The 25,028-nt window shown below is 41.3% G+C and overlaps 1 protein-coding gene and 1 pseudogene across 4 annotated transcripts; both read right to left on the bottom strand.

Moving 5' to 3' along the window:
- LOC104453613 overlaps positions 1-1,924 on the bottom strand; it is a 32,736-nt pseudogene extending 30,812 nt beyond the window's left edge.
- Positions 1,925-22,076: 20,152 nt separating this feature from the next.
- On the bottom strand, positions 22,077-24,821 carry LOC104432007. 4 transcript variants are annotated; one of them, XM_039309067.1, is made up of 5 exons: positions 23,402-24,813; positions 22,998-23,262; positions 22,730-22,858; positions 22,494-22,568; positions 22,077-22,284 (listed from the first exon to the last, which is right to left on the bottom strand). In XM_039309067.1, exons 2-5 carry the CDS (start codon positions 23,251-23,253, stop codon positions 22,124-22,126), a joined length of 621 nt encoding a protein of 206 aa, XP_039165001.1. In that variant the 5' UTR covers positions 23,254-23,262; positions 23,402-24,813; the 3' UTR covers positions 22,077-22,123. The 4 variants fall into 4 exon arrangements, with proteins under 4 accessions (XP_039165001.1, XP_039164996.1, XP_039165005.1 ...); XM_039309062.1 differs by having other exon boundaries at positions 22,730-23,262; positions 23,402-24,821; XM_039309071.1 differs by lacking the exon at positions 23,402-24,813 and having other exon boundaries at positions 22,998-23,359.
- Between the last annotated feature and the right edge of the window lie 207 nt (positions 24,822-25,028).

The following is a 25,028-nucleotide window of genomic DNA, read 5'->3' as shown; positions in this document are numbered from 1 at the left end:
TTAAATTCTAAGTTATAGGAATCATTAAACGCATAGCGTACCCTTAATAACACTATAGGAAAGCACTGTTGCATCATAGGAATGGGAGACAGTGCTTACACTAGAGTTTTCAAATTTTGCGTTATCCTATTGAACCTAGACCATGGGATCTCCAATCGCATAGGTTAGGTTTCCACCATAGAATCTCTTTATTGGGTTAAGGCTCTTAAACCCATTCCCCTTGATGCGCAGTTTATCTGCTCTCTTGACAAACCTTTTGTCAGCGGATTCGCAATATTTTTCTTTGACTTTACAAAATTTCTAAAGAAATGATTTCATTTGAGAGTAACTACCTTACGGTATTGTGTTTAGGACGAATGTGTCTAGACTTACCGTTATAAATCACATTATGCACTCTTGCAATTGCCGCTTGATTCTCACAATGTATGCAAATTGCAGGCATAGGTTTTGGCCAAACACCCCCACACTTTTAGAAAATTGTAGGATGGCAACTCTCCATTCCATAACTCGTATGGAGTTTTACCTATCTTTTTGTGGGGGTATTTATTAAGAATAAAATTTGCAGTTAAAACTGCCCCCCCACAAGTTCTGAGGTAAACCTAAACTCAAAAGCATGGCGTTAGCCATCTCTTTTAGTGTCCTATTCAATCGTTCAGCAACTCCATTTTGTTGTGGAGTATAAGGTGCAGTTGTTTAGAGAATTATTCCAAAACTAGCACAAAGCACTTTGAAATTGATTGAACAGTATTCTCCTCCTCTATCAAACCTAAGCACTTTGATTCGTTTATCAAGTTGATTTTCAACTTCATTTTTATACTTGACAAGCATGCTCATAGTCTCATCTTTTCTAGTTAGTAAATAAACATAGCAAAATCTAGTACAATCATCCACAAATGTGATTAAGTACTTCTTTCCACCTTTACTTTCTACAAAATTTTAAATCACATAGATTACTATGGATTAATTGTAGAGGTCCACTTGTTCTTTCAATGGATTTGAAAGGTTTCTTGGCAAACTTGGCCTCAACATAAGTCTCACACTTGTAACGAGCATCTAACTCAAATCTTGGAATTAACCCCAAGTTTGCTATTATCTTCATTGTGCCATAGTTTACATGTCCTAATTTACCATGCCATAGATAAGGAGACACAACAGTGTAAACTGAAGACTTTTCTTTATTAATAGTCTTTGGGTACACATAATTCGAGTTTACATCAATGACAGCCACATTGGCTTTAAACAGGTCATTACACAAGTACCTTTTCCCCACATACATCCCTCCTTTCGAAAGTACAAATTTGTCGGATTCAAATACAACTTTGAAACCCTTCTTGACAAGTATGAGGCTAGAAATTAGGTTTTTCTAAATCTCTGGTACATGCAGCACATTCAGCAAGGCAACCTCCTTGCTAGATGTAAACTTCCAGATCACCTTTCCTCTTCCGGCAACCTTTGTTGATGCAGAGATAGCCATATAAAGCTTTTCATCTTCTTCAGCCTTCTCATAAGATGAGAACATGTGTTTATCTGCACAGATGTGATTTGTGGCACCTGTGTCTAGCCACCAGCCATTAGTGTTCGACACCAGAGATGCTTCGGATATTACCACACCAGACAGTCTCTCAATATTGTCATGTTCTATCAAATTCAGTTGCTGGGCTGCACCATTGTTCTTGCCTTTTTTCGGGTGCTTCTTGCAATCATTAGCACGATGGCCAGGCTTATTGCATATAAAGCATGTCCCTTGGAATTTCTGGAACTGCTCCTTCTGCTTGCCTTTTCCTTGAAAAAACATCTTCCTTTTTATATCTTGCTTGGATTTAGAAGATTCCACAACGTTGGCCTTCAGTTCAGAAGAAGGATTCACACTCCTTCTATTGTCCTCCTCGATTTTGAGGCGCATAATGAGATCTTCAAGGCTCATCTCCTTTCGTTTGTGCTTCAAATAATTTTTGAAGTCTGACCAGCCCGAAGGCAATTTCTCAATCATAGCTACCACTTGGAATGATTCACTAAGTATCATTCCTTCAACAGAGATGTCATTCAGAATTAATTGTAATTTTTGAACCTAACTCATGACAGATTTAGAATCTACCATCTTGTAGTCCAAGAATTTGGCAACCACAAATTTCTCGGTGCCAGCGTCCTCAGTCTTGTATTTCTTCTCTAAGGACTCCCATAACTGTTTAGCGGATTCAATATGACAATAAATGTTATATAGAGAATTCACTAAACAGTTAAGAATATAATTTCGGCATAAGAAGTCCTCATGCTTCCAAGCCTCCAATGCACCGAGCGTCGTGACATCTTGCTTATTTGGACTAATTATCAGGCATACCTCCGATAAATATTTTGTCAGATTGAGCATGGTCAGATAGAAGAACATCTTCTGCTGCCATTGTTTAAAGCCCACTTCGGTGAATTTCTCCAATTTCTCATTAGCTGTAACTGGAGGTGTTGCCATCGAAGTAGGCAAGGTTCGTTGAACTGTCCCTCCAGAAATAGAGCCAAAAACCATTTGGCGTATATTGTTATGAAAAACACTCCCGGGCATACCAGTCGTATGACTTGTACCCGCACCACCAAAATTGGTGTTGGCCCAAGGGCCCGTAGCATTGGCTGCTACAAATTCAGACCTTGAGGGTTGAACATCTCCCATAGCAATGGTCGAATCAACCATAGGAACGTCTCCTGAAACATTCAGGACGTTGAAGGGCACTTGATTGTTTTCAGCCATCTCAATAATCTGACAAGAACAACAAACAATGAGTGAGATAATCGCCTTAAGATTGTTGGAAATTAATCCAGAGAAAATACACTGTTTATTGTAATTAGATTATCAATGTAAAGAAGACGATAACAATTTTATAATATCCTTCTTACAAATCTTGAAGAAGAAGAAAATAAGATATCACTGGAAAAAACATAAAATTGGAGGTGAGGTACGGATATCCAAATCTCTTTAAGGTGATTAGTTCCTGCCAATGATGCTTCGCAGATTCACGAACTATGCCTCCCAAGATACAACACCTCGAACATGTTTGGATTAGTACTATGCAAACAGGACTCAGTCGAACCGTTCAATTGAACCAGCACACTCAGAAAAATCAGAGGAGTAGAAAAGTATATCAAAGCCTTTTTGGAATCGAGTCGGAAAAACCAAAACCGAAAAACCATAATGAAGCTCTATGCTCCCATCTATTTATAGAGATTTCTAGTTCATGTATAGAAGAGATACATGAATTAAATAAACGCATGTATCCACGAAATTCATGAATCAAGAGATACATGAATCTAGAGATACGTGAATTCAAGAGATTCGTGAACTCTATAAATACATGAACTAAAATATACATGAATCTAGGAAATTCATGAATTCAATAGATACGTGAACATAAAAGTTGAGGAAATTCATGAATCCAAAAGAGATACGTGAATAAAAAAAATGTATCTTAATTTATTGGCTTCCGTTGATCCATTAACCATAATTATAACCATAATTACAAAAGGTAAGCCTCACCAGTCTCACGCATCTTTGTAAGGAGTGTGGATGAAATTCCCTCCACGGCAAATTGCTTCTTTACGACCTTGAAATTGACGACAATCATGGGCTTGTTGCCAGGACTAGCAATAACCTTGAACAACCAGTCCACCTATCACTCTGGAGTGAAGGGCCAGTGAATCTCCTCTTGATCAATTGCTTTGCATCAGAGACAATGTTGGTGGGAGTCATCGCGACTCGACTCTTGGCGACCGCACCGATCAACCTCTCTCATTTTCAACCATCAATTCCTTCTCTTTGACATTGGTTCCATTGTTGCAAAAATAAATTCTTAAAATTGTTGGGAAAATATGGCTTCAAATTGGGTAGAACAATGAAGTCGGATCGAGTAATCAAGTCGGACTTTGAGGCATAATATCACTTTCTTTAAGGATTTATTTGCCCCACAAAGATGCTAATGGTCACCGGAAAATTTCCTCAAGAATACAACAAAGTCTCAAATGAGAATATTAGATAGCAATTCTAGTACTTCTCCAGGGTCTCTCATGGGAAACAATTGGAACAATGGTTGTAGTTTCTTTCGAAAGAAAAACGAAAAAATATGAAAGAAGATGTCTGTTTGATCTCAAAGCAAACGTACTTATCTTTGTCTTTCGAATAGAAGCAACTCTTCAAAATGTTGCAAAAAAGAACAAAGGCAACCTTTCGAGAAATACTGCAAAATGAACAAATACGTCTCAAAGGTTACGTTGAAAAGACATAAAAAAATGATCATCGGTTAGTGTCAAATCTCATATACATGCGCGCTCACATCTTTTCGATGTGGGACAAGGCACCTCTTCATTTGTTTTATAAACAAACTACCAACATCTTCTACATATTACTCTCTTATTTTTCCGTAGAATAAAACTAGTTTCTTTTGATACAGTATTGACTTTTACCTCTTTCAATAATAATAATAATAAATCATCCTAGCATACCACACCAACATACTAAGAGTTATTTAGGGACTTGACTAAGAATGGGTTAGAGTTGGAGGAGTTGATTCCCTAAAAAAATATAAAAATTAAAGGATCCAATTGCACAGGCAACATAAGTTAGGGAACGAAAATCGAACTTAATCGCACTAGCAAGGGAACATCTGTTGGTTGAGGTATTCAAAACATTATCAACTAGTAGCATAAGTCCTTAAATAATTGTTAACGTGAATAGGAAAATATAATTGTAAAGTTCAAGTATTATGTAAACTCTATCTACTAAAAATAAATAAGTGCCAACTTTTCTTATGAATCTCGGTATTTTTTAACACAACTTTTTTTTTTTTATTCTGAACATTTCAGTCTTTTCCTTTCCACGTCAATCCTTTACTCCTTTCTCAATTTTCTTTTAAAAAAAATCCAGTCTTTTTCCAGTGTTCGGATAAGATTATCAAGGCTAGGTTTAGTAAAGGTGGGAAAATTACTAATTTAATCTATGATTGATTCCAATGTAGTTATATTAATTTCAATGGGTCAAATACATTTCTTAGCTATTGCGTCAGATTCCAATGTAGTCTTGCTTGCCAATTTTCGCTTGAAAATAGTGATGTGGCAATTCAATCATCATTGGCTATCCCATGGCAGCTGATGATTATGTGGGCATATTTATTCAAAATGAGTTTTTTGAGTAATTTTATTTGTTTTTTTTTTTTTTTTCAAAATATTGATGTGGTTTCATACTTTTGAAAGTTAAACTCACAGTATCTTCATTGTCACACCCCGATCCTCAGGCATGCACACATCCCTTACCTTGGTCGATTTTAGACTACGATATCCCTGGACTATGTATCACCGACCCTTTCATTTTAATACACATGCGGAAGTAGTTATAAATCCCCATACAATAAAACAATGGGATAGAAAAGCAGGGCCGTATTTTTCATACTGAAAAGTCACAACCAAACTTTTATACAACCACACCTCAAAGTATTTTACCATACTATTAACAAAGGTCTAGTCTCACACTCAACCACCTATAAACAGGGTTCACAAAAGAGGGTGGGATCTCAGTCCTCATCCGGGTCATACTCGGGATCATCACCGAGGTTCTCCTCCAGGTACTCCTCTTCGGGTTCTTTCTCCTTAGGCTCATCATCAGGGTCCTGAAATGTTGTCCCACAACCGGGATAAGACTACGTCTCAGCAAGTTCTACCCCCTAAGACTCAATTAGTAAACCAATACGTTATTCGGGCTGCCTATGCACGCACGGGTCAGAGGACTTACCTTGGCCTCATATTCCACCTGCATATTAGTACAGTTCAATAGGCACCCAAGAAATCACATCACAGATCGATATCTCGATCAATCGACCTAGTTGATTTCATGCTAATCGGACCATTCACCGATCATTTAAATTCAATCAATCAATTCACGACATCAGATCAAAGCAATGATTAATCGACCTAGTCGATTACATGTCATCTCGACTCTTTCTTGGTCGGCTTATCTCATACTATCTATAAGTCCATTCATATCAGGACTGCTCACTGTTAAGCTGATAAATAGATAGTATAGCTCGCTTCTGAGATGATTGGGTATACTGCTCTCTGCTAAGCTACCATATCACCCGTAGGTCGATATAGTATACCATCCCAACCATACGATCAACTCCATCTTTTTATCATTCTCAATAAAATAGCCGTGTGTGGGTACACGGTCAGCCTTAGCCAAAATATAATATTTTCCTTTCCATAACTCCAACATTTTCTGTAGTTCACTCAAATATTTTTGGCACTATCAACCGATGCCTGGTTATTTTTAAATTAATAACCAACGATTATCCAATTAAAGAATAATTCCCACTTTCACAAATAATTCAATTCAGCACGAAATAAAGCTCAATTAAATAAACAGACCACGCCATGACAATCAGCATAAAATTCCGATCGTCGGCTATCCCTGCCTAATTTCCGGAAAATAAATAAATAATTAAATTAATTTCGAAAATTAATAAATAAATACTAAAAATCCAATTTAGGCCCGTAATGCTTGATTGAAGCCCGAAACGGGTCAGGAAAAATCCCGAGATACATTCAATAAATAAAAGTACATCTCTATTTGCTAATTGCACAATTAAATTGCTTAACATGCATCGCAATTATCTAATAATCACTAATCTAATATAATCTAACCACCTAATTGCACTTAATTAAATCTAATCAACCCTTAAGCATAATTAGCAAACTAAAAAAGCATTAGTGAACAAAATTCACTTGATTGAAACCGGAGACCGAAAAACAGCGACGACAAAAGTGCGACGGCGGCCAAAATATGAATTTTCGGTGACGTCGACGGCACTGGGCCGGGCTCAAAGCCTCACAAGCCCACAGCAAAAGTTGGGCTTGGGCCGAACTCCAATGGGCTGAACTGCAAGAATTTGGGCTTCAATTGAGATGGGCTGCTGGTCGCGGGCTTGGTCGGCTTCACAGGCTTGGGCTTCAAATAAACTAAACTAGGGTTGGGCTGCTGGGCTGAAAATGAGTTCGCGGGCCACAGCTTGGCTTCGAATGGGCTCAACTACTAAGCTTGTGGGCTGATCTGGGCTTGATGGAGAGTTGGGCCGAAATTGCTGTGAAGATGGGCCTCCAAAAACTAACTGAAATTGAACTCGCGTGGGCTGGATGCTGGGCCGTGTTTGATGGAGATGGGCTCACGAAATTCGCTGGATGGAGCTGCACGAATCCATGGGACGTCGCTGCGTGAGGGCATTTGCAGGAGCTTGGAAAATGCTTCGGTGCTGCGAGTGAAGACGCCAGGTGGTGGGGGACGCGTGGCCAGAGGGGTGGAGCAGCTTCGGTGGACAAGATGGAGTCTTCGCTGGTGCGGCTGCTTCGCTTGACTTCACAAGACCGAACGGAGATAAAAGTAACGAAACAGAGCATAAAGCTTCGGTGGTGGCGTGAGTCTTCGGTGGAGAAGCAGGCGAAGATGGATGAAGGTTGGGACGCCGACAGCTGCTTCGGTCAACACCTGGGCTTCGCTTGCAGTGAAATTGACCCAGTAAATCGAAGACACTGTAAGGCAGCTTCGGTGGGCTTAAAGACAGCTGCAGGAATTCGGTGGATCGTGGGCAAGGAAACAGCAGCTGCTTCGATTGAGGAGAACAAGAAATGTGGACGTGCAGATGAAGGAGCTTCGTTCGGTGGGTTTGCTGGGTCAACAGACCGCTTGAGAAGACGCAAGGTTGACTGAAGCTTCAGTGGATTGGGATTCGGTGGAGTGGCAAGCTGTTTCGGTTGAGAGGAACAAATAAATGAAGAGCTGCTGGTTCGTCCAAGAGAAGGAGAGAGAGAACGTGGATAAGGCTTCGATGGTCGGTTGCTTGAGGGAAAAGGCACGCATGCGAAGATGGAGAGGAAACAGCTAGCACGAGGAGGAGATTGGAGAGAGAGAGACCAAAAGTCCACAAGTTTAGTAAAAGACTTAAATGCTTGGTTCCCCCTTTGGTGTTCAAGTCTATCTCCAAGTTCCTTAATACTTTCTTGAAACCAATCTCCCATTTAAACAATTTTTGGTGCCAAAATTTGCTGTCCAAGCTTAAATCCGAATTTCACACTTTGGCACTCATCTTTGGCTTCATTTTCATCCTCAAATTCTCCAATTCAAAGTCCAATTTCGTTGAAGAGAATGTCCACAAAATTTCTATAAGTTCCCAACGTCAAATAGCTCGGCTTAGAAGTCGAAATTCCATTCAATTTGGCCGATCCAAATTTCCGCTAATTTCCGTGACATACGAATCGATTTTCCGTAAAAATCTCAGAATCTCTAAAAAAAATTCTGAGACTGAGTCGATGTTCCTAAAATAGCTCGTGACACTACAGAATCTTCAATTTCTAAAATCGGACTTGAATTCACGATTAATTTCCATTCGGCGTGTTTTTAGCGTGACCTAGACTACCGGGTAGTTTTCAGAGATTTTTAGTGCAAATGACCCATGGTCGATTTTGTTTGAGTCACAATGAACCCACTCAACACGTTGGCGACTCTCTATTATCGTGAAAATCTCGATGATTCAAATACGGACACAGGATACCAAAGCGATAGTAAAATCAGTTTAGTGTCGGCCGACGAGAATTTTTCAATTTAGTGGTGTCACCCACGATTAGCCACACATCTTAGTCGAACCAACCTATCTCGATCTCGAATAGATTTATATCTATGCCGTAATGACCTTTAAAGATGGACACGGTCGAGAAGCCGATTCCTGGTCGAATTCTTAAGTCTATTTACTTTAAAATTCTTAATGGCTTTCCTCGATAGTCTAGTTATCTCGAGAGTGATTAGCTCTGAGAACAACCCTATAAGCGCGTCAATGAAATGCCCGATTTATTCAGAAAAAAACAGAATTGAAAATGCAGGATGTCACATTCGTAATAAAGCCCCCTTATTTGGAATAACTTATACTGCAGGTGATTGAAGCCAGTATCAGCCCCCGTCTGGCCACCTCCGGCCACCGTTCGACCCCGCCGGACCTCCCCGACGTCCCCCTCACCTTCCGCCAGCCTCCCCTCACCGTCTTGGCCACCGAAGTAGCTCCGGCCAGCCCAAGTCCGCAACCCATAGAGTGGGTATCCAGCGACTTCGGACCTGCTTTTGGGCCGTTTAGGGCCTGGATCCGTGAGCCGCTTTGGGAAGAAACGACCCTCGTGTCGTCCCCCCGTCGGATTGGTCCATTTTGCGCTAAAATCCGGTGAGTAATCTCACTAATCCTTGCTTAGTGAACTAATTGCGCTTAAGGGTTGTTTAGTTTTAATTAATTAGGTTTAGGTGGTTAGATTAGTATGGATTAGTGTTTATTAGTCAATTGTGATGCGAATTAGATAAATTGAATGTGTATTTAGCAAGTAGACATGGTCTACTATTTATTGAAGGTAGCTCGAATTTTCGGACCCCTAATCGGGCTTCAATTTGAGGATTCGGGCCTAAGTGGAATTTTTGGCATTTAAATATTATTTTTCGGAATTATAATTTATTTTCCGAAAATTTAACTGGGATGACTAGTGACCGGAATATTATGCTGATGACCGTGGTGAAAGTCTGTTTATTTAATTGGGTTTTATTTTTGAGCTAAATTGAATTTTTAATATTAATTATTTAATTTTTGAAATTAATTAATTAATTATTTAATTTCTGAAAATTCAACTTGGATGGCTAGTGATCGGACTATTATGCCGATGATCGTGGTGAAGTCCGTTTATTTAATCGGGCTTTATTTTGAGCTAAATTGAATTTTTAATACTTATAAATTAATTTTCGAAATTATTTATTTATTTATTTTTCGGAAATTAAAAATGAGATAGCCAAATGACCGAAATTTCGTGCTGATTGTCGTAGTACAGTCCGTTTATTTAATTGAGCTTGATTTTGTGCTAAATCAATTTATGAGTGATTTTAGGATTTATTCATAAATTATTGGATTTTGGTTATTAATTGGAAAATAACCAGGTGTCGATTGACAGCACCAAAAGTGTTTTGGTCGGCTATAGAGAATGGTTGGAATTATGAAAAAGGAAATTATAATATGTTGGCTAAGGCCGATCGTGTACCCACACACGACTATTTTATCGGGTATGATAAAAATAATGAGAATATTGGACGATGGAGATGGTATCCTATATCGGCCTTCGGACGATATGTCAGCTTTGGGTGAGCAGTATACCGGTATACTATATCGACCTACGGGTGATATGTCAGCTTTGGATGAGCAGTATACCTTATTATCAGCTTTGGGCGAGCAATATACTATTAGCTTTGGGTGAGCATATGGTATACTATATCGGCCTTCGGGCGATATACCAGCTTTGGGTGAGCAGTATACCTTATTATCAGCTTTGGGCAAGCTATGATATCTATTTATCAGCTTTGGGTGAGCAGTCCTGATTTGATAGGACTTTATAGATAGTATTGAATATGCCGACCAAGCATGGGTCGTGATGTCATGTAATCGATTAGATCGATTGATCATTGCTTTGATATGATGCTGTGAATTGATTGATTGGATGGAAATGACCGTGAGTGGTCTTGTCAGCATGTAATCGACTAGGTCGATTTGATCGATGCTTCGATCTGTGATGTGATTGCTTGGGTGTCTATTTGATCTGTACTAACATGCAGGTGGGATCTGAGGTCAAGGTAAGTCCTCTAACTCATGCTGTGCTTAGGCAACCATGTGGTGTATTGGTTCCCTAATCGAGTCTTAGTGGGGTAGAACTCGCTGAGACGTAGTCTCATCCCGGTTTGGAGAAATCATTTCAGGACCCCGCTGAGGAGCTGAGGAGGAAGAGTCTGAGAAGGAGAACTTAGAGGTGAAACTTGAGGAGAAGTATTTTTGGAAGAAGAAGATAATCCCGAGAGGGATCTTGAGTACGATCCAGAGAACTGAAATTTCATCTTCTTTTATGAACTCCCTTTTGATGTGAATAGAGTAAAGTAAAAAGTTGTGAATAGTTATGAAGTACTCTGCTTTATGTTATGTATAAAGGTTTGGTTGTGTATTTCAATATGAAAGATATGGCCTACTTTTCTATCCCATTGTTTTATTGTCTGGGGATTTATAACTGCTTCCGCATGTGCTTAATAATAGAAAGGGTCGGCGATACATAGTCCTGGGATATCGCATTTTAAAATCGACCAAGTAGAAGGATGTGTGCGTGCCCGAGGATCGGGGCGTGACGTCCCCTTTTTGTGGTATCAGAGCTAAGTTCAAGATTGGAGTAATAAGGAGCGATGGTTCATGGGATAGTAGTACGATGGCCTTTAAATTCATGCCGGTGCATGTCTGTGTTAGCTGAATGCTAAAATTGTTTGTTGTTTGAATCGCTCTGTTTCTAATTCGGTGTTGAATTGGAAGCAGATGTTAGAAGATTAAAGCGACACCATGAGCGATCAGGACCCGAGAACTCCTAGGCAGAGGACCTTGTCCTCAGTGACTCGAGCTAGGACGCCGACAAGAGTTGGTGCCCGAGGTGTCGAGGTAGATCGCAAGCTGAGGCTAGCGCGAGTGGAGCAACACCACCTCCCGTTGGTGCCGGGGTAGCAGCCCCAGTTGATCAGGGAGTAGTTTGGATCACGCAAGCGTTGGATGCTATGCGTGAGATGATGGGGCAATAGGCCCGGGAACAAACAGCTGCCTTTACTGCCGCCGTTGCAGCCGCTACTACTGCTGTTGCCAATGTTGTTCTTTGCAGATCGTACCTGCCGCCATACCTGCTAAAGTCCCGCCCGGGAGACCAATGCCTAGCTTAGTGGAACAATTTTTGAAATTGAAGCCACCGAAGTTTTCTGGGGCAGGAGACCCCGAAGCTGCTGCTCTGTGGATCCAAGGACTGGAGAAAGCCTTTGCTTTATTGATGTGCTCTGAGATTGAGAAAGTGGTCCTCGCAGTCTACCAATTAGAAGGAGTTGCGAGTACATGGTGGAGAACCACTCAAGGAGCAATATTTCCCGAAGGTGTAGCCCCTGAATGGAACGCCTTTGTTGAGGCCTTCAATGGGAAATACTTTTCAGAAACTGCTAAAGAGATTAAGATGGTTGAGTTCCAGCGCCTTCGCCAAGGCTCTATGACTGTGGATCAATATGAGGCGAAGTTTGTTGAACTGTCACAATATGCCCCTAAATTAGTTGAGAATCCAATAAACCGAGGGAGAAGATTTAGAAATGGACTCGGGCCAGAGTTGAGAAGCCCATTGATTTTGCTGAATCTGAGAATTATAATGACCTTTATGAGAGGGCTCAAATGATCGAGAGAGATCTGAATCATAGAGCTGCCTCATTTGGATCGAGGTTTAACTCTCAGCGAGAAAGCATTCGCCATGGGAAGAGGCCCATGCCTGGAAATAGATTTCAAGTCCCACCCAATAAGAGAGGTGGAGTTAGCAAGCCAATGCCAAATTAGAATGGCCAGTGTCGCTTTTGTGGAAGGCGACATGGTTCAGCTCCATGTCCTCGAAGGCCAGGTGTTTGTTTTGGATGTGGTCGGCAGGGCCACATGATCAGAGATTGTCCTAATAAACCAAGAGGACAACCTCAACTACCGCCACCACCACCGATGAGACAGATAAGAGGGTATGCCCCTTAGAATGCACCGCAAGGAGGACAGCAGAGACCTCCAGTTCAAGGCACCGTGTACGCAATTACCCAAGGTCAGGCAGAAGCTGCGCCTGGCGTTATCACAAGTATGGTCTCGCTCAACGACCAACTTGCTTATGCTTTGTTTGATTCGGGAGCAACACATTCCTTCATTGCCGAGCAATATGTTAGGATGCTAGGGTTGAGTCATGTATTGTTGGAGTCGGCAATTTGCATATCTACACCCTTGAAAGATAAAGTTATTACTGCTTTGGGATGTTCGGGGTGCAAGTTAGAGATTGGTGAGCGAGTGGGGAAAATTGACTTGTTAGTCCTAGCCATGTATGATTTTGATTTGATAATTGGCATGGATTGGCTCATCAATCAACGAGCTAAAATGGACTGCTATCGCAAGGCGATTCAGTTTGACCCATTAGAGGGTAAGAGCTTCGAGTTCGTCGGGAATCGACGAGGACCTACGATTTCCTTAATCTCGTCGCCGGAAGCAACTCGTTTGTTAGATGAGGGTTGCCGTGGGTACTTAGCAACTGTCGTGGATACGACAGTTGAGGAGCTGAAAATGGAAGATATTGCAATGGTACAGAAGTTTCCAGATGTTTTTCCAAAAGAATTATCAGGGTTACCGCCAAAAAGAGAGATTGAATTTGTAATTGAGCTAGCACCAGGGACAGAACCGATCTCAAAGGCACCTTATCGAATGTCGTTATCTGAGTTGAAGGAACTTAAGGTGCAAATGCAAGAATTACTGGATAAAGGATTTATTCGTCCTAGTGCATCACTTTGGGGAGCACCAGTTCTGTTTGTTAAGAAGAAAGATGGTTCGTTGCGTTTGTGCATCAACTATCGACAGCTCAATCAAGTAACGATCAAGAACAAGTATCCATTGCCGAGGATAGATGACTTGTTCGATCAGCTGCAAGGAGCGTCAATATTCTCGAAGATTGATTTGAGGACATGATATCATCAGCTGAGGATTAGGAAGGAGGATATTCTTAAGTCGGCATTTCATACCCGGTATGGCCATTATGAGTTTACAGTGATGCCATTCAGATTGACGAATGCTCCAGCTGCCTTTATGGATTTGATGAACAGAGTGTTCAAGGAATACTTAAATCGGTTTGTGATCATGTTCATAGATGATATCTTGGTCTATTCGAGGAGTAATGAAGAGCATGAGAATCACTTGAGATTAGTGCTTCAGACCTTAAGAACTCATCAGATGTATGCTAAGTTTAGCAAATGCGAGTTTTGGTTAAACCGTGTTGCTTTCTTAGGTCATGTGATTTCCGGAGAAGGAATCTCCGTTGACCCGAGCAAGATAGAAGCCGTGATCAATTGGCAGAGACCGACATCGGTGGCGAAAATCGAAGTTTTCTGGGATTAGCGAGGTTATTACGGACGGTTTGTAGAAGGTTTCTCAGCGTTAGCATCGCCTCTAACAAAGCTCACGAAGAAAGATGAGAAGTTCATATGGACAGACAAGTGCGAGCGTAGCTTTCAAGAGCTGAAGGAAAAACTGACTACCGCGCCTGTGCTGACGATTCCATCTGGTCCTGGAGGATTTGAGATCTACAGTGATGCGTCATTTAGAGGGTTGGGTTGCGTGCTGATGCAACATGGTAGAGTGGTTGCATACGCTTCCCGCCGATTGAGACCTCATGAATTGAATTATCCGACTCATGACTTAGAGCTCGCAGCCATTATCTTTGTTCTGAAGATTTGGAGACATTATTTGTGTGGTGAAAAATTTCAAATCTTCACGGACCATCAGAGTCTCAAGTATTTGTTCTCTCAGAAGGAGTTGAACATGAGACAGCGCCGATGGATGGAATTACTGAAAGACTACGACTGTGACATTCTATATCACCCGGGAAAGGCGAACAAGGTCGCCGATGCATTGAGTCGGAAGTCTTCAGTGGCACAGATCTTGGTTAAGGAGTGGAACTTAATCGAGAGAGCTCGGGATTCGGAATTCAAATTTGAGGTATGCCACCTTTCGAGTCTTATGGCCACCCTTAGAATCGAACCAGATGTTCAAGTCAGAATCAAGCAACTCCAACCGACAGACCCAGATGTACAGAGAATTCTTCAGAAAGACGCATATAAAAAGAAGGCTGATTTTCATATTGCTGATGACAGAACTCTAAGGTTTCAAGGACGTTTGATTGTACCTGACGATGTAGAGCTTAGAGAAGAGATTTTATTTGAAGCACATCGTAGTAGTTACAGCATTCATCCTGGAAGCACTAAGATGTATCAGAATATGCGTCAACATTACTGGTGGTCAGGTATGAAGGCGGACATTGCCAAGCATGTCGCCAAGTGTTTGACTTGTCGGCAAGTAAAAGCTCGGCATTGCAAGCCGGGAGGACTTACGCAGCCTCTTGCGATCCCAGTGGAAATGGGAGCATATCACGATGGACTTCGTGACTGGACTACCAAGGAGTCAAAGAGGAAATGATTCAATTTGGGTAGTGGTCGACAGGCTAACAAAGTCGGCTCACTTCATTGCAGTTCAAAAGGACTTGAGTCTGGATAGACACGCAGACTTATATGTGTGTCAAGTGGTTCGAATGCATGGAGTGCCGGTTACGATAATTTCATATAGAGACCCGAGATTTACTGCTGCTTTTTGGAAGAGCTTGCAGAGTGCTTTAGGTACAAAGCTTTAGTACGGTACAGCGTATCATCCTCAGACGGATGGCTAGTCTGAAAGGACAATTCAGACTCTCGAAGACATGCTGAGAGCGTGTGTAATAGACTTCAAAGGAAGTTGGGAAGATCAATTGCACCTGGTAGAATTCGCCTACAACAACAGTTATTAGCAGAGTATCAAGATGGCTCCTTTTGAAGCGTTGTATGGCAGAGCGTGCAGAACTCCAGTATGTTGGGATGAAGTTGGAGAAAGGAAGATAACAGGTCCGAGTTGGTTCAGCAATCAGTAGATGCCGTGACACTAATCAGAGACAGATTAAAGACCACTAAGAGCGGGCGGAAAAGTTAGGCGATAAGCGTCAAAGGTCTTTGGAATTCCAAGTTGGTGATCACGTTTTCTAAAAGTGTCACCAATGAGGGAACTTCGCTTTGGTAAGAAAGGCAAGCTGAGTCCGAGGTACGTAGGTCCGTTTGAGATTCTCAAAAGAATCGGAAACCTAGCGTATCGTCTTGCGTTGCCGCCAAGATTGGCGCAAGTGCATGACATCTTTCACGTGTCGATGTTAAGGAAGTACGAGCCTGACCCGACCCACGTGCTCAATTTCGAGGAATTGGACGTGGATGACCATGTGTCATACGTGGAAAGCCCGGTTCAAATTGTTGATCGCAAAGAACAAGTTCTACGTACAAAGACCATTCCGTTGGTCAAAGTGGTCTGGCAACACCACGGCACTGAAGGAGCAACTTGGGAGACTGAAGAGTCGATGAGAGAATTGCACCCCCACCTTTTTGAGCAAAGTGTGTAATGGTTTAAATTTCGAGGACAAAATTTTTATAAGAGGGGAAGAGTTGTGACATTCTGAAATTTGACCCGTTTCGATAAAATGAAATGTGCATATCGTTGGCATGCCTATGGTCCTTTTTCTCTGAGCTGATCACTCACGAGTTAACTAACCTATTGGGTGAAGCCGTTAAGGGATATATTCGCGGTAAAATCCCTAAAAGCTACCTAATTTGTTGGATTGGACTAAAATCGCGTCCGGTCGATTTTAATCATGGAATTTGATTTGGTTTCGGGAATCGAATATTCGAGCGTGTCACAATTCATTTTTAGGACCTCGTCTCACTGTCCGTCAAATTATCGACGAGTTCGAAATTTCAATCAAGAAATTATCGGAAGAAAAATCGAAGACCGGAAGAAAATAGAAAGGAAATGGAAAGAAAAGAAAATTTAGAATAATTCTATTCTAAATTTTCTTTTCTTTTCTCTCTCTCTCCCTTTTCTCTCTCTCTTTTCTCTCTCCTTTCTCCCCCTTCGTGCGCAGCCCCCACCGAACACCCCTTTTGCCAATTTCAAATTGGCTTCTTCTCCTCTCTCTCTACTTTGACTAGTCAAAAGTTATCTCTTCTTCTCTCTCCTCTCTCTTCTCCTCCATTCTCACCCCACGTGACCGAAACCCCCTCTTTCTTTCTTCTTGTTCGTGAAAAACCAGCAAGCGGAAGAAGAAGAAGAGCAGCTCACCGAAGCTCGACGCCGTCGCACCGGAGTTGCCGCACCGCCGCCCGCGCACGCCGCGCGTTCCGCCGGCCGCCCCTCGCGCCCTGGCGTCTTCCCCCGCGCGATCTAGCCGCTGCCCAACCTCTGTCTAGCTTTGTTCAGCCCCGTCTGGCCACCTCCGGCCGCCATTCGACCCCGCCGGACCTCCCCGGCGTCCCCCTCACCTTACGCCTGCCTCCCCTCGCCGTCTTGGCCACCGGAGTAGCTCCGGCCAGCCCAAGTCCGCAACCCACCGAGTGGGTATCCAACGACTTCGGACCCGCTTTTGGGCCGTTTCCGGGCCCTGGATCCGTGAGCCGCTTTGGGAAGAAACGACCCTCGTGTCGTCCCCGTCGGATTGGTCCATTTTGCGCTAAAATCCGGTGAGTAATCTCACTAATCCTTGCTTAGTGAACTAATTGCGCTTAAGGGTTGTTTAGTTTTAATTAATTAGGTTTAGGTGGTTATATTAGTATGGATTAGTATTTATTAGTCAATTGTGATGCGAATTAGATAAATTGAATGTGTATTTAGCAAGTAGACATGGTCTACTATTTATTGAAGGTAGCTCGGGAATTTTCGGACCCCTAATCGGGCTTCAATTTGAGGATTCGGGCCTAAGTGGAATTTTTGGCATTTAAATATTATTTTTCGGAATTATAATTTATTTTCCGAAAATTTAACTGGATGACTAGTGACCGGAATATTATGCTGATGACCGTGGTGAAGTCTGTTTATTTAATTGGGTTTTATTTTGAGCTAAATTGAATTTTTAATATTAATTATTTAATTTTTGAAATTAATTAATTAATTATTTAATTTCTGAAAATTCAACTTGGATGGCTAGTGATCGGAATATTATGCTGATGATCGTGGTGAAGTCCGTTTATTTAATCGGGCTTTATTTTGAGCTAAATTGAACTTTTAATATTTATAAATTAATTTTCGAAATTATTTATTTATTTATTTATTTTTCGGAAATTAAAAAAGCCGAGATAGCCAGCGACCGAAATTTCGTGCTGATTGTCGTAGTACAGTCCGTTTATTTAATTGAGCTTGATTTTGTGCTAAATCAATTTATGAGTGATTTTAGGATTTATTCATAAATTATTGGATTTTGGTTATTAATTGGAAAATAACCAGTGTCGATTGACAAACACCAAAAGTGTTTTGGTCGGCTATAGAGAATGGTTGGAATTATGAAAAAGGAAATTATAATATGTTGGCTAAGGCCGATCGTGTACCCACACACGACTATTTTATCGGGTATGATAAAAATAATGAGAATATTGGACGATGGAGATGGTATCCTATATCGGCCTTCGGATGATATGTCAGCTTTGGGTGAGCAGTATACCGGTATACTATATCGACCTACGGGTGATATGTCAGCTTTGGGTGAGCAGTATATCTTATTATCAGCTTTGGGCGAGCAATATACTATCAGCTATGGGTGAGCATATGGTATCTTATATCGGCCTTCGGGCGATATACCAGCTTTGGGTGAGCAGTATACCTTATTATCAGCTTTGGACGAGCTATGCTATCTATTTATCAGCTTTGGGTGAGCAGTCCTGATTTGATTGGACTTTATAGATAGTATTGAATATGCCGACCGAGCATGGGTCGTGATGTCATGTAATCGATTAGATCGATTGATCATTGCTTTGATATGATGCTGTGAATTGATTGATTGGATGGAAATGACTGTGAGTGGTTTTGTCGGCATGTAATCGACTAGGTCGATTTGATCGATGCTTCGATCTATGATGTGATTGCTTGGGTGTCTATTTGATCTGTACTAACATGCAGGTGGGATCTGAGGTCAAGGTAAGTCCTCTAACTCGTGCTGTGCTTAGGCAACCATGTGGTGTATTGGTTCCCTAATCGAGTCTTAGTGGGGTAGAACTCGCTGAGACGTAGTCTCATCCCGGTTTGGAGAAATCATTTCAGGACCCCGCTGAGGAGCTGAGGAGGAAGAGTCTGAGAAGGAGAACTCAGAGGTGAAACTTGAGGAGAAGTATTTTTGGAAGAAGAAGATAATCCCAAGAGGGATCTTGAGTACGATCCAGAGGACTAAAATTTCATCTTCTTTTATGAACTCTCTTTTGATGTGAATAGAGTAAAGTAAAAAGTTGTGAATAGTTGTAAAGTACTCTGCTTTATGTCATGTATAAAGGTTTGGTTGTGTATTTCAATATGAAAGATATGGCCTACTTTTCTATCCCATTGTTTTATTGTCTGGAGATTTATAACTACTTCCACATGTGCTTAATAATAGAAAGGGTCGGCGATACATAGTCCTGGGATATCGTATTTTAAAATCGACCAAGTAAAAGGATGTGTGTGTGCCCGAGGATCGGGGCGTGACAGGATTCGTCCCTGAGACCGCATTGAATTGAATATTTGTGGGAGTCAAATCATTGGAATCCTGAGCCAGCCATTTCCCTCTGACCTGTCTCGATGAAAGCTTCCCCTTTTCAGTCTTCTTCGCTTCCAGGATCCTCAACGTTTTCAACTTCCCACAGAGAACCTCTAGCCCCTTCTTTGAGTCCTTGGGTGCCACCACAATCCCATAGAACATCCAAGTTTCACCATCCGTTGCAAGGTTAGTGTCGATGTTCAGCTCAATCAATTGTATCAAGTGAAACATTACAATACCGACTCAGCAATAGGAGACCCGCACCTGCACCACTACCGTTGTTTCAATTTTGAGGGATGCCCATGCTGAATGAGGTTTTTTAAGTTTCAAAAACTCATGCTCCTTTTTATTTATCTGAGAATTATAATAGATTACGGAATGTGACCATAGGCAGAACATTTATAGCCTAATTCGTAGCTCAGACTAGTTGACTCAACAATGAGATTCAATCTGGAACTATACGGGTTAAGAAATGAGAAGCCACTTTCAGTTTATTATATTTGGATTCGGTGGGTCTACCATATAAGGAAATTAGAATTCTCCCTTTGTAACCGACATAATGAAATAAGTATATACCTCATCAATTTCTACGTTGGAGGCCACTACACCACAATATGCACTAACTTTTGACTGCCAATCTATATGCTTCAAGAATATCACCACCGGAAGCCACCCCACAGGATTTGTATACTTTACAATGACACATGTAGGGTCGCTAAACTCAGATAAGTAATTCCAGGCAGCATCCGCATCCAGATAGTTATATGGCATTTCCTGCAGCGTCAATACATAATTCACAAAAAATGAGAGATGGATCTGCTATTGTTACCATGATCTGTTGATGAAGTAAAAGAACTTTATAAAAAAAACTGTTTCTTGCAGTTGTTAAGAGACTTCTAAAGAGCATCTAATCCCATCTCAAAGACATATGGTTATGATACTAAAAAGGAAGCCAATTAGTCCCCTGTATCTCTAATCTCCTTCGCAAAACATTATTAGTGTTTCCTTATAACTAAACATTCTGCACGCTACAATATACAGATAGTTGACCTAGAATAGAAAAGAAACTAGATGCTCATTAAGAAAGCTTTGTAGAATTATGTCAAACTGCCAACAAAACCAAAAGTTGAAGCTACCTGTTAGATGGAGTGATTTCTACGGAACTGTTGATCATCTCCATTACTCTTCAGGAACTCCAGCAGTACAGGGTAGTCGTGTGAATCGACCACAACGAGGACATCTTGATGATTCTGTTAGAAGACAAATGCGAACATCAATTCAAATTAAGGGCATATAATGGCAGTTGATGCAAAATTACAGAAAAATTTACCACGTGCATATTGATACATAAAGGCACAAAGCCAGCAACAATTCTTCAAAAAAAGTGCAACATATCAGACATACGTATTTTAGTTTATAATTTAACAAGCATCGCAAGAGAAATTGTTGTTTTAGCATAAAAGCATGAGAGAAATCATTACCCAAATAGTAAGAAGATAATCTGGAGTCGCAATCTCAATGGAAAAGTTAACATGCTTTCAGTCAATTACATGCCTCAGTAACAAGTGCCATCGTAGCAAAGTTTGCTGGATATCCGTGAGCCCAGTGTGACTAAAGACACCAATACAATCATATTCTCTCATTGCAATGAAGCAAAACTGAACCATAAGAAAGTCTATGCTCTAATAACAATGAACATGAACATGTAATAGTAAAAACCTTTGTGGCAGCACTGATCATGGCAGGACCACCAATATCAACATTCTCAATTCCATCTTCAAATCAACCACAGAGGTAGCTTTGTCGTAGAAAGGATACAAATTAACCACCACTACATCAGAAGTACCTACACAAGTTCCATCTTGCATTTAGTATAGTAAAATTATGTAGGAGCATAGTAACACTAAGAAAATTATTTGTTTATCCTCAGAATTTCTAAGCTGAAAAATGGTCAGAATGTTACCATAGGACAACTCACCAATTCTGTGCTAACCAAGAGCCTCCATGTGATGCTGTTGATCTCTCCCAGCAAAAATTCCTCCATGAATATGAAGATGCAAGGTCTTTACGTGACCATCCAGCTGTTAAATAGAGTAATGTAACATTCCCAAATTAAAATCTAAATCATTTTGCCAAAAGAAGATTATTCTGTTTGGTGTGTGTCCGGTTGCAGAGAAAAGAGATGAAATTATCATATATGAATGTTAAAGAGGGAAATCCTTTGGTCAAAGGTCTCAAACGACTAAGATATCATAACCTCCCACAAAGAGAGGCACCATGACTTCTTGAAATGTACTGATTGAACATTGTGATCTTGAATTTAGTAGGGAAGTAATTCTCCTTAGTGAAGGATGCTAGCAAGCATAGTGCAAGTCTGCATCTGATTTCTCTAGAGAATCAAGATTGAAGAGCACTCACTTTAACTTTTAGTAAGACAAGGAGTATTTGCAGAGAAGAAGAAAAGAGATGCGCTAGGTTTCAATGGTTCAACAAGTTTGTAAGGATGAATGGATCTCAAAAGGGAGAAAAGAAAAGTTTGGGGCATCAGGTACTCTGTGCCGCCTAAGGACAAATGGCACTCACATTCACGACAGAATCTAAAAAATACAGTCTCAGCAGAGGAACTCTTGAAATTCTTTGATAGGCATTAACGACTAGAAATTGATTTTTTTTGTCATGAGCTGAAGAGTCTTGAGCTGTCTGAAGTGGTTAAGTTATCTGATTTATGCCACCATTGTTAGGAATAGACGTAGCGTGATAATGTTAGCAAAAGCTGTGAAGATCCTAGAAAAACCACTTGAAGCCAAGAGGGATTTCAAGTTTTATGGCATCAGTGCAGTGCCAATCTCGACTGTCGTCATCACTCATTACAATCAGCTTCCTAAGACAAGGCAACTAAAGAAAGAAAAGAATAAACAATGCAAGTAAGGGACAAAGAAACAAACCATCTCCGGGAAGCAAGTAAGCTGTTCCACTTTGGTGACGGACAACCTGGCATTTTCCAGAGCAGATGCGGTTCCTCCAGTTGAGACAACAGTATACCTAAATGTTTGAATCGGTTAAGACAACATGAACACTTGAATATGCCGACCCGACAAGTACTCATACCATCCACAAGCAATGAAACGTGCCTAAAATCCAATCCAACGAAAACAGCGTGGCTTCAGCACCTAAGCTACACCACACGCACACGCACACGCATACGCATACGAACACGCACACAAGAGAAGTGTGCAAAGTAAAGTCCTCACCCCAATTCCTGGAGGCCTTTTCCAAGAAAAGCAAATCAGTTTTGTCAGACAAAGATATCAATGCCTGCTTGCCCTCTGAACATTGGAGAAAGGAAAAGAAAATCAGATTTTTTATTGCATTCACAAAAGGGCACACGCCCAGAAAAAAAGAACGACGACGCTGAAGCAGCCCTCTTCAAAATCTGGAATGATAAGATCAACAAGGAAGTTAAAGACACGAGAGAAAAGAGGGGTACGAGGAGAACAAGGGCGCAGCTCCTTGTCGGGCACGGACAGAATCTCAGCCTCGGCAGCCATGGCTTTGATCGGAGAGGAGCAGCGCGTGACGACGAACACGATTGAAGTCGAACACACCCCACAGGTACCTGCAACCCCCATGAGGCAAGACGGAGAGAAAGCAGATAGAGTCGAGAGCTGAGACTGAAAGCCACACAAAAAGAGAAGGCCCAAACGAAAAGAAAACAAAAACTTTATGAGATGAACGAATTGCGCCGGAATTTCTACCGGCTGAGAGGTGGAAGGGCAAGTTCTGGCCCGGTGAATGGTGGAGAAGTGAAGCAAAGAGCTCCGGAAAGAAGCGGCGGCGGCGGCAGCGGTGGCGGCGGAGGAGGTGGAAGCGGCGGGAGAACCCAACATGCTTTGCTTGATGAGTGTTTAAGTGTTCAAACAAACCCCTTACCTTCTTCGCGCGGCGCTGGAAGACGGCCGTGGACGTGGCAAAGGCACAAAGGAAAAATGCTAAATGCTTTTGAAGTTGCATTTTTCTATCCTGCGAATAAATTTTGCTGATTAATGTTGGAGATATAGTTGCCACGCTTGGATCAATCGATTATTTCCTTATACATTTTCTGATTATGAAGAGAAGAAGAACGAAATACTCTTGCTCGAGTTTGATAATTGAACCTTACCCGAAATCTTCATGGTCGCAAGAATTTGAATAGCACTTTATCCCAGAATCGATAATAAGCAAACCTCCATGATCTCACAAACATTAATGGACCACAAAAAACCCAGAAGCCAACGACGAACCCAAGCGGTATGCCCATGTAAAACCACTTTTTCTCGCTATCATCATTGTTGCCATCTACATCAACTTCTTCCGTCCTGTTCGGGGTAATTGAGCAACTTTTGTTGAGTTGAAGCCCACACAATCCGAGGTTCCCTTCAAAAGAACTTTTGGAAAATGTGAGAAATTGTCCGCTTGTCGGGATGTTTCCTACAAGTTGATTGTTTGAGAGGTTCAACAACGAAAGGAAATTGAGATTTGCAAGTTGAGCTGGTATGGTTCCATTAAGGTAATTCACCGATAGATCCAATGACTCAATCTGATACAAATTCCCTAATATAGGAGGAATTGAACCCGAGATGGCATTGCGTGATAGGTTGAGGACATAAAGTGCTTTGAGATCTCCAAGTGCATTGGGTATTGGACCCTCCAATCTATTGCTCGAGAAGTCGATCAATGTGAAAACAGTCCAGATCTTAATGAGTTCTAGCCGTAGATCTTTCGAGGTTGCACTCATCGTATCCTCATAATAAAACTCATTATTAAATGAGTAATCAAAAAACTGATACCGTAGATGATCGAAGTCCTTATTGGCCTTCATAGCCTCCAAAGATGCAAGGAGACTCACAGGCAGTGTGCCACCAAAGTCGTTTGAGGACAAGTCAATGATTTGAAGCATTTGCCAGGTGTCGTGACTATGCGGACATCCAATTTCCCCATACAATTTGTTGGATCGTAAAACAAGGACACGGAGACGTGACATAGCCATGAAATGGCATGGAAATGTCCCGTATATTTGATTGTCCCCAATGTTCACAAACTCCAATGCCGTGCAACTTGCCAACGACAACGGAATATGCCCTAGCAACATATTCTCACTGATATCTAATGTCGTCAAACTACATGTTCTCGGGAAGTTTTGTGGAATGTCGCCATTCAACTGGTTATTCCTTAGATTCAATACCATGAGGGACTCCAGCTTCATTAAACAATCAGGAATAGTTCCATTCAAATGGTTATGTGATAAGTCGAGCACTACAAGAGGAATTTTGCAAAAAAACTGCGCGATGAACCCATGGAAATTATTCTTCGAAAGGGAGAAGAAGCCCAAGTTTGTTAGGTTGTTGCCGATATCATTCGGAATAACAGAATTTATGTTGTTACTTGAGAAATCCAAGTAGTAAGCATCTAAAGGCAAGGGTAGCATATTCCCTTGGAGCTTGTTTGTATGGAGGTCAACAAAACCCAGACCAGGAGTAAGATTGCTCAAGGGTGTTTCGAAATCTTCAAAGAAATTAGAGGACAAATTGAGGGAGTAAAGACTTTCTAGAATCCATATCCATCTTGGTACATCCCCTTGAATATAATTGTTAGAGAGGTCGAGATAATTCAATTCGGACTGGTTAGCCAAAAATTGAGGCAATGTCATCAATTGGCAAGAAGCCAAATATAAGGATGCAAGGTTGGGGAATGAAGAGGCTTGGGAAGTAGTATTTGTGGCATCAATGGAGAAATGATTGTAGGAAAGA

Source organism: Eucalyptus grandis, chromosome 1, assembly GCF_016545825.1.
Source record: "Eucalyptus grandis isolate ANBG69807.140 chromosome 1, ASM1654582v1, whole genome shotgun sequence".
Lineage (NCBI taxonomy): Eukaryota > Viridiplantae > Streptophyta > Magnoliopsida > Myrtales > Myrtaceae > Eucalyptus > Eucalyptus grandis.
This window is presented reverse-complemented; position numbering and strand designations above follow the sequence as displayed.

Bases quoted from the DNA above. Each gene is read 5' to 3' on its own strand.
- LOC104432007 (XM_039309062.1), bottom strand. From the start codon at position 23,129: ATGTTGGGTTCTCCCGCCGCTTCCACCTCCTCCGCCGCCACCGCTGCC. The intron at 22,569-22,729 runs GTACCCCTCTTT...TCCAATGTTCAG, and splicing joins GCTGCGCCCTTGTTCTCCTC to AGGGCAAGCAGGCATTGATA. The intron at 22,285-22,493 runs GTGAGGACTTTA...TCAAACATTTAG, and splicing joins AAAGGCCTCCAGGAATTGGG to GTATACTGTTGTCTCAACTG.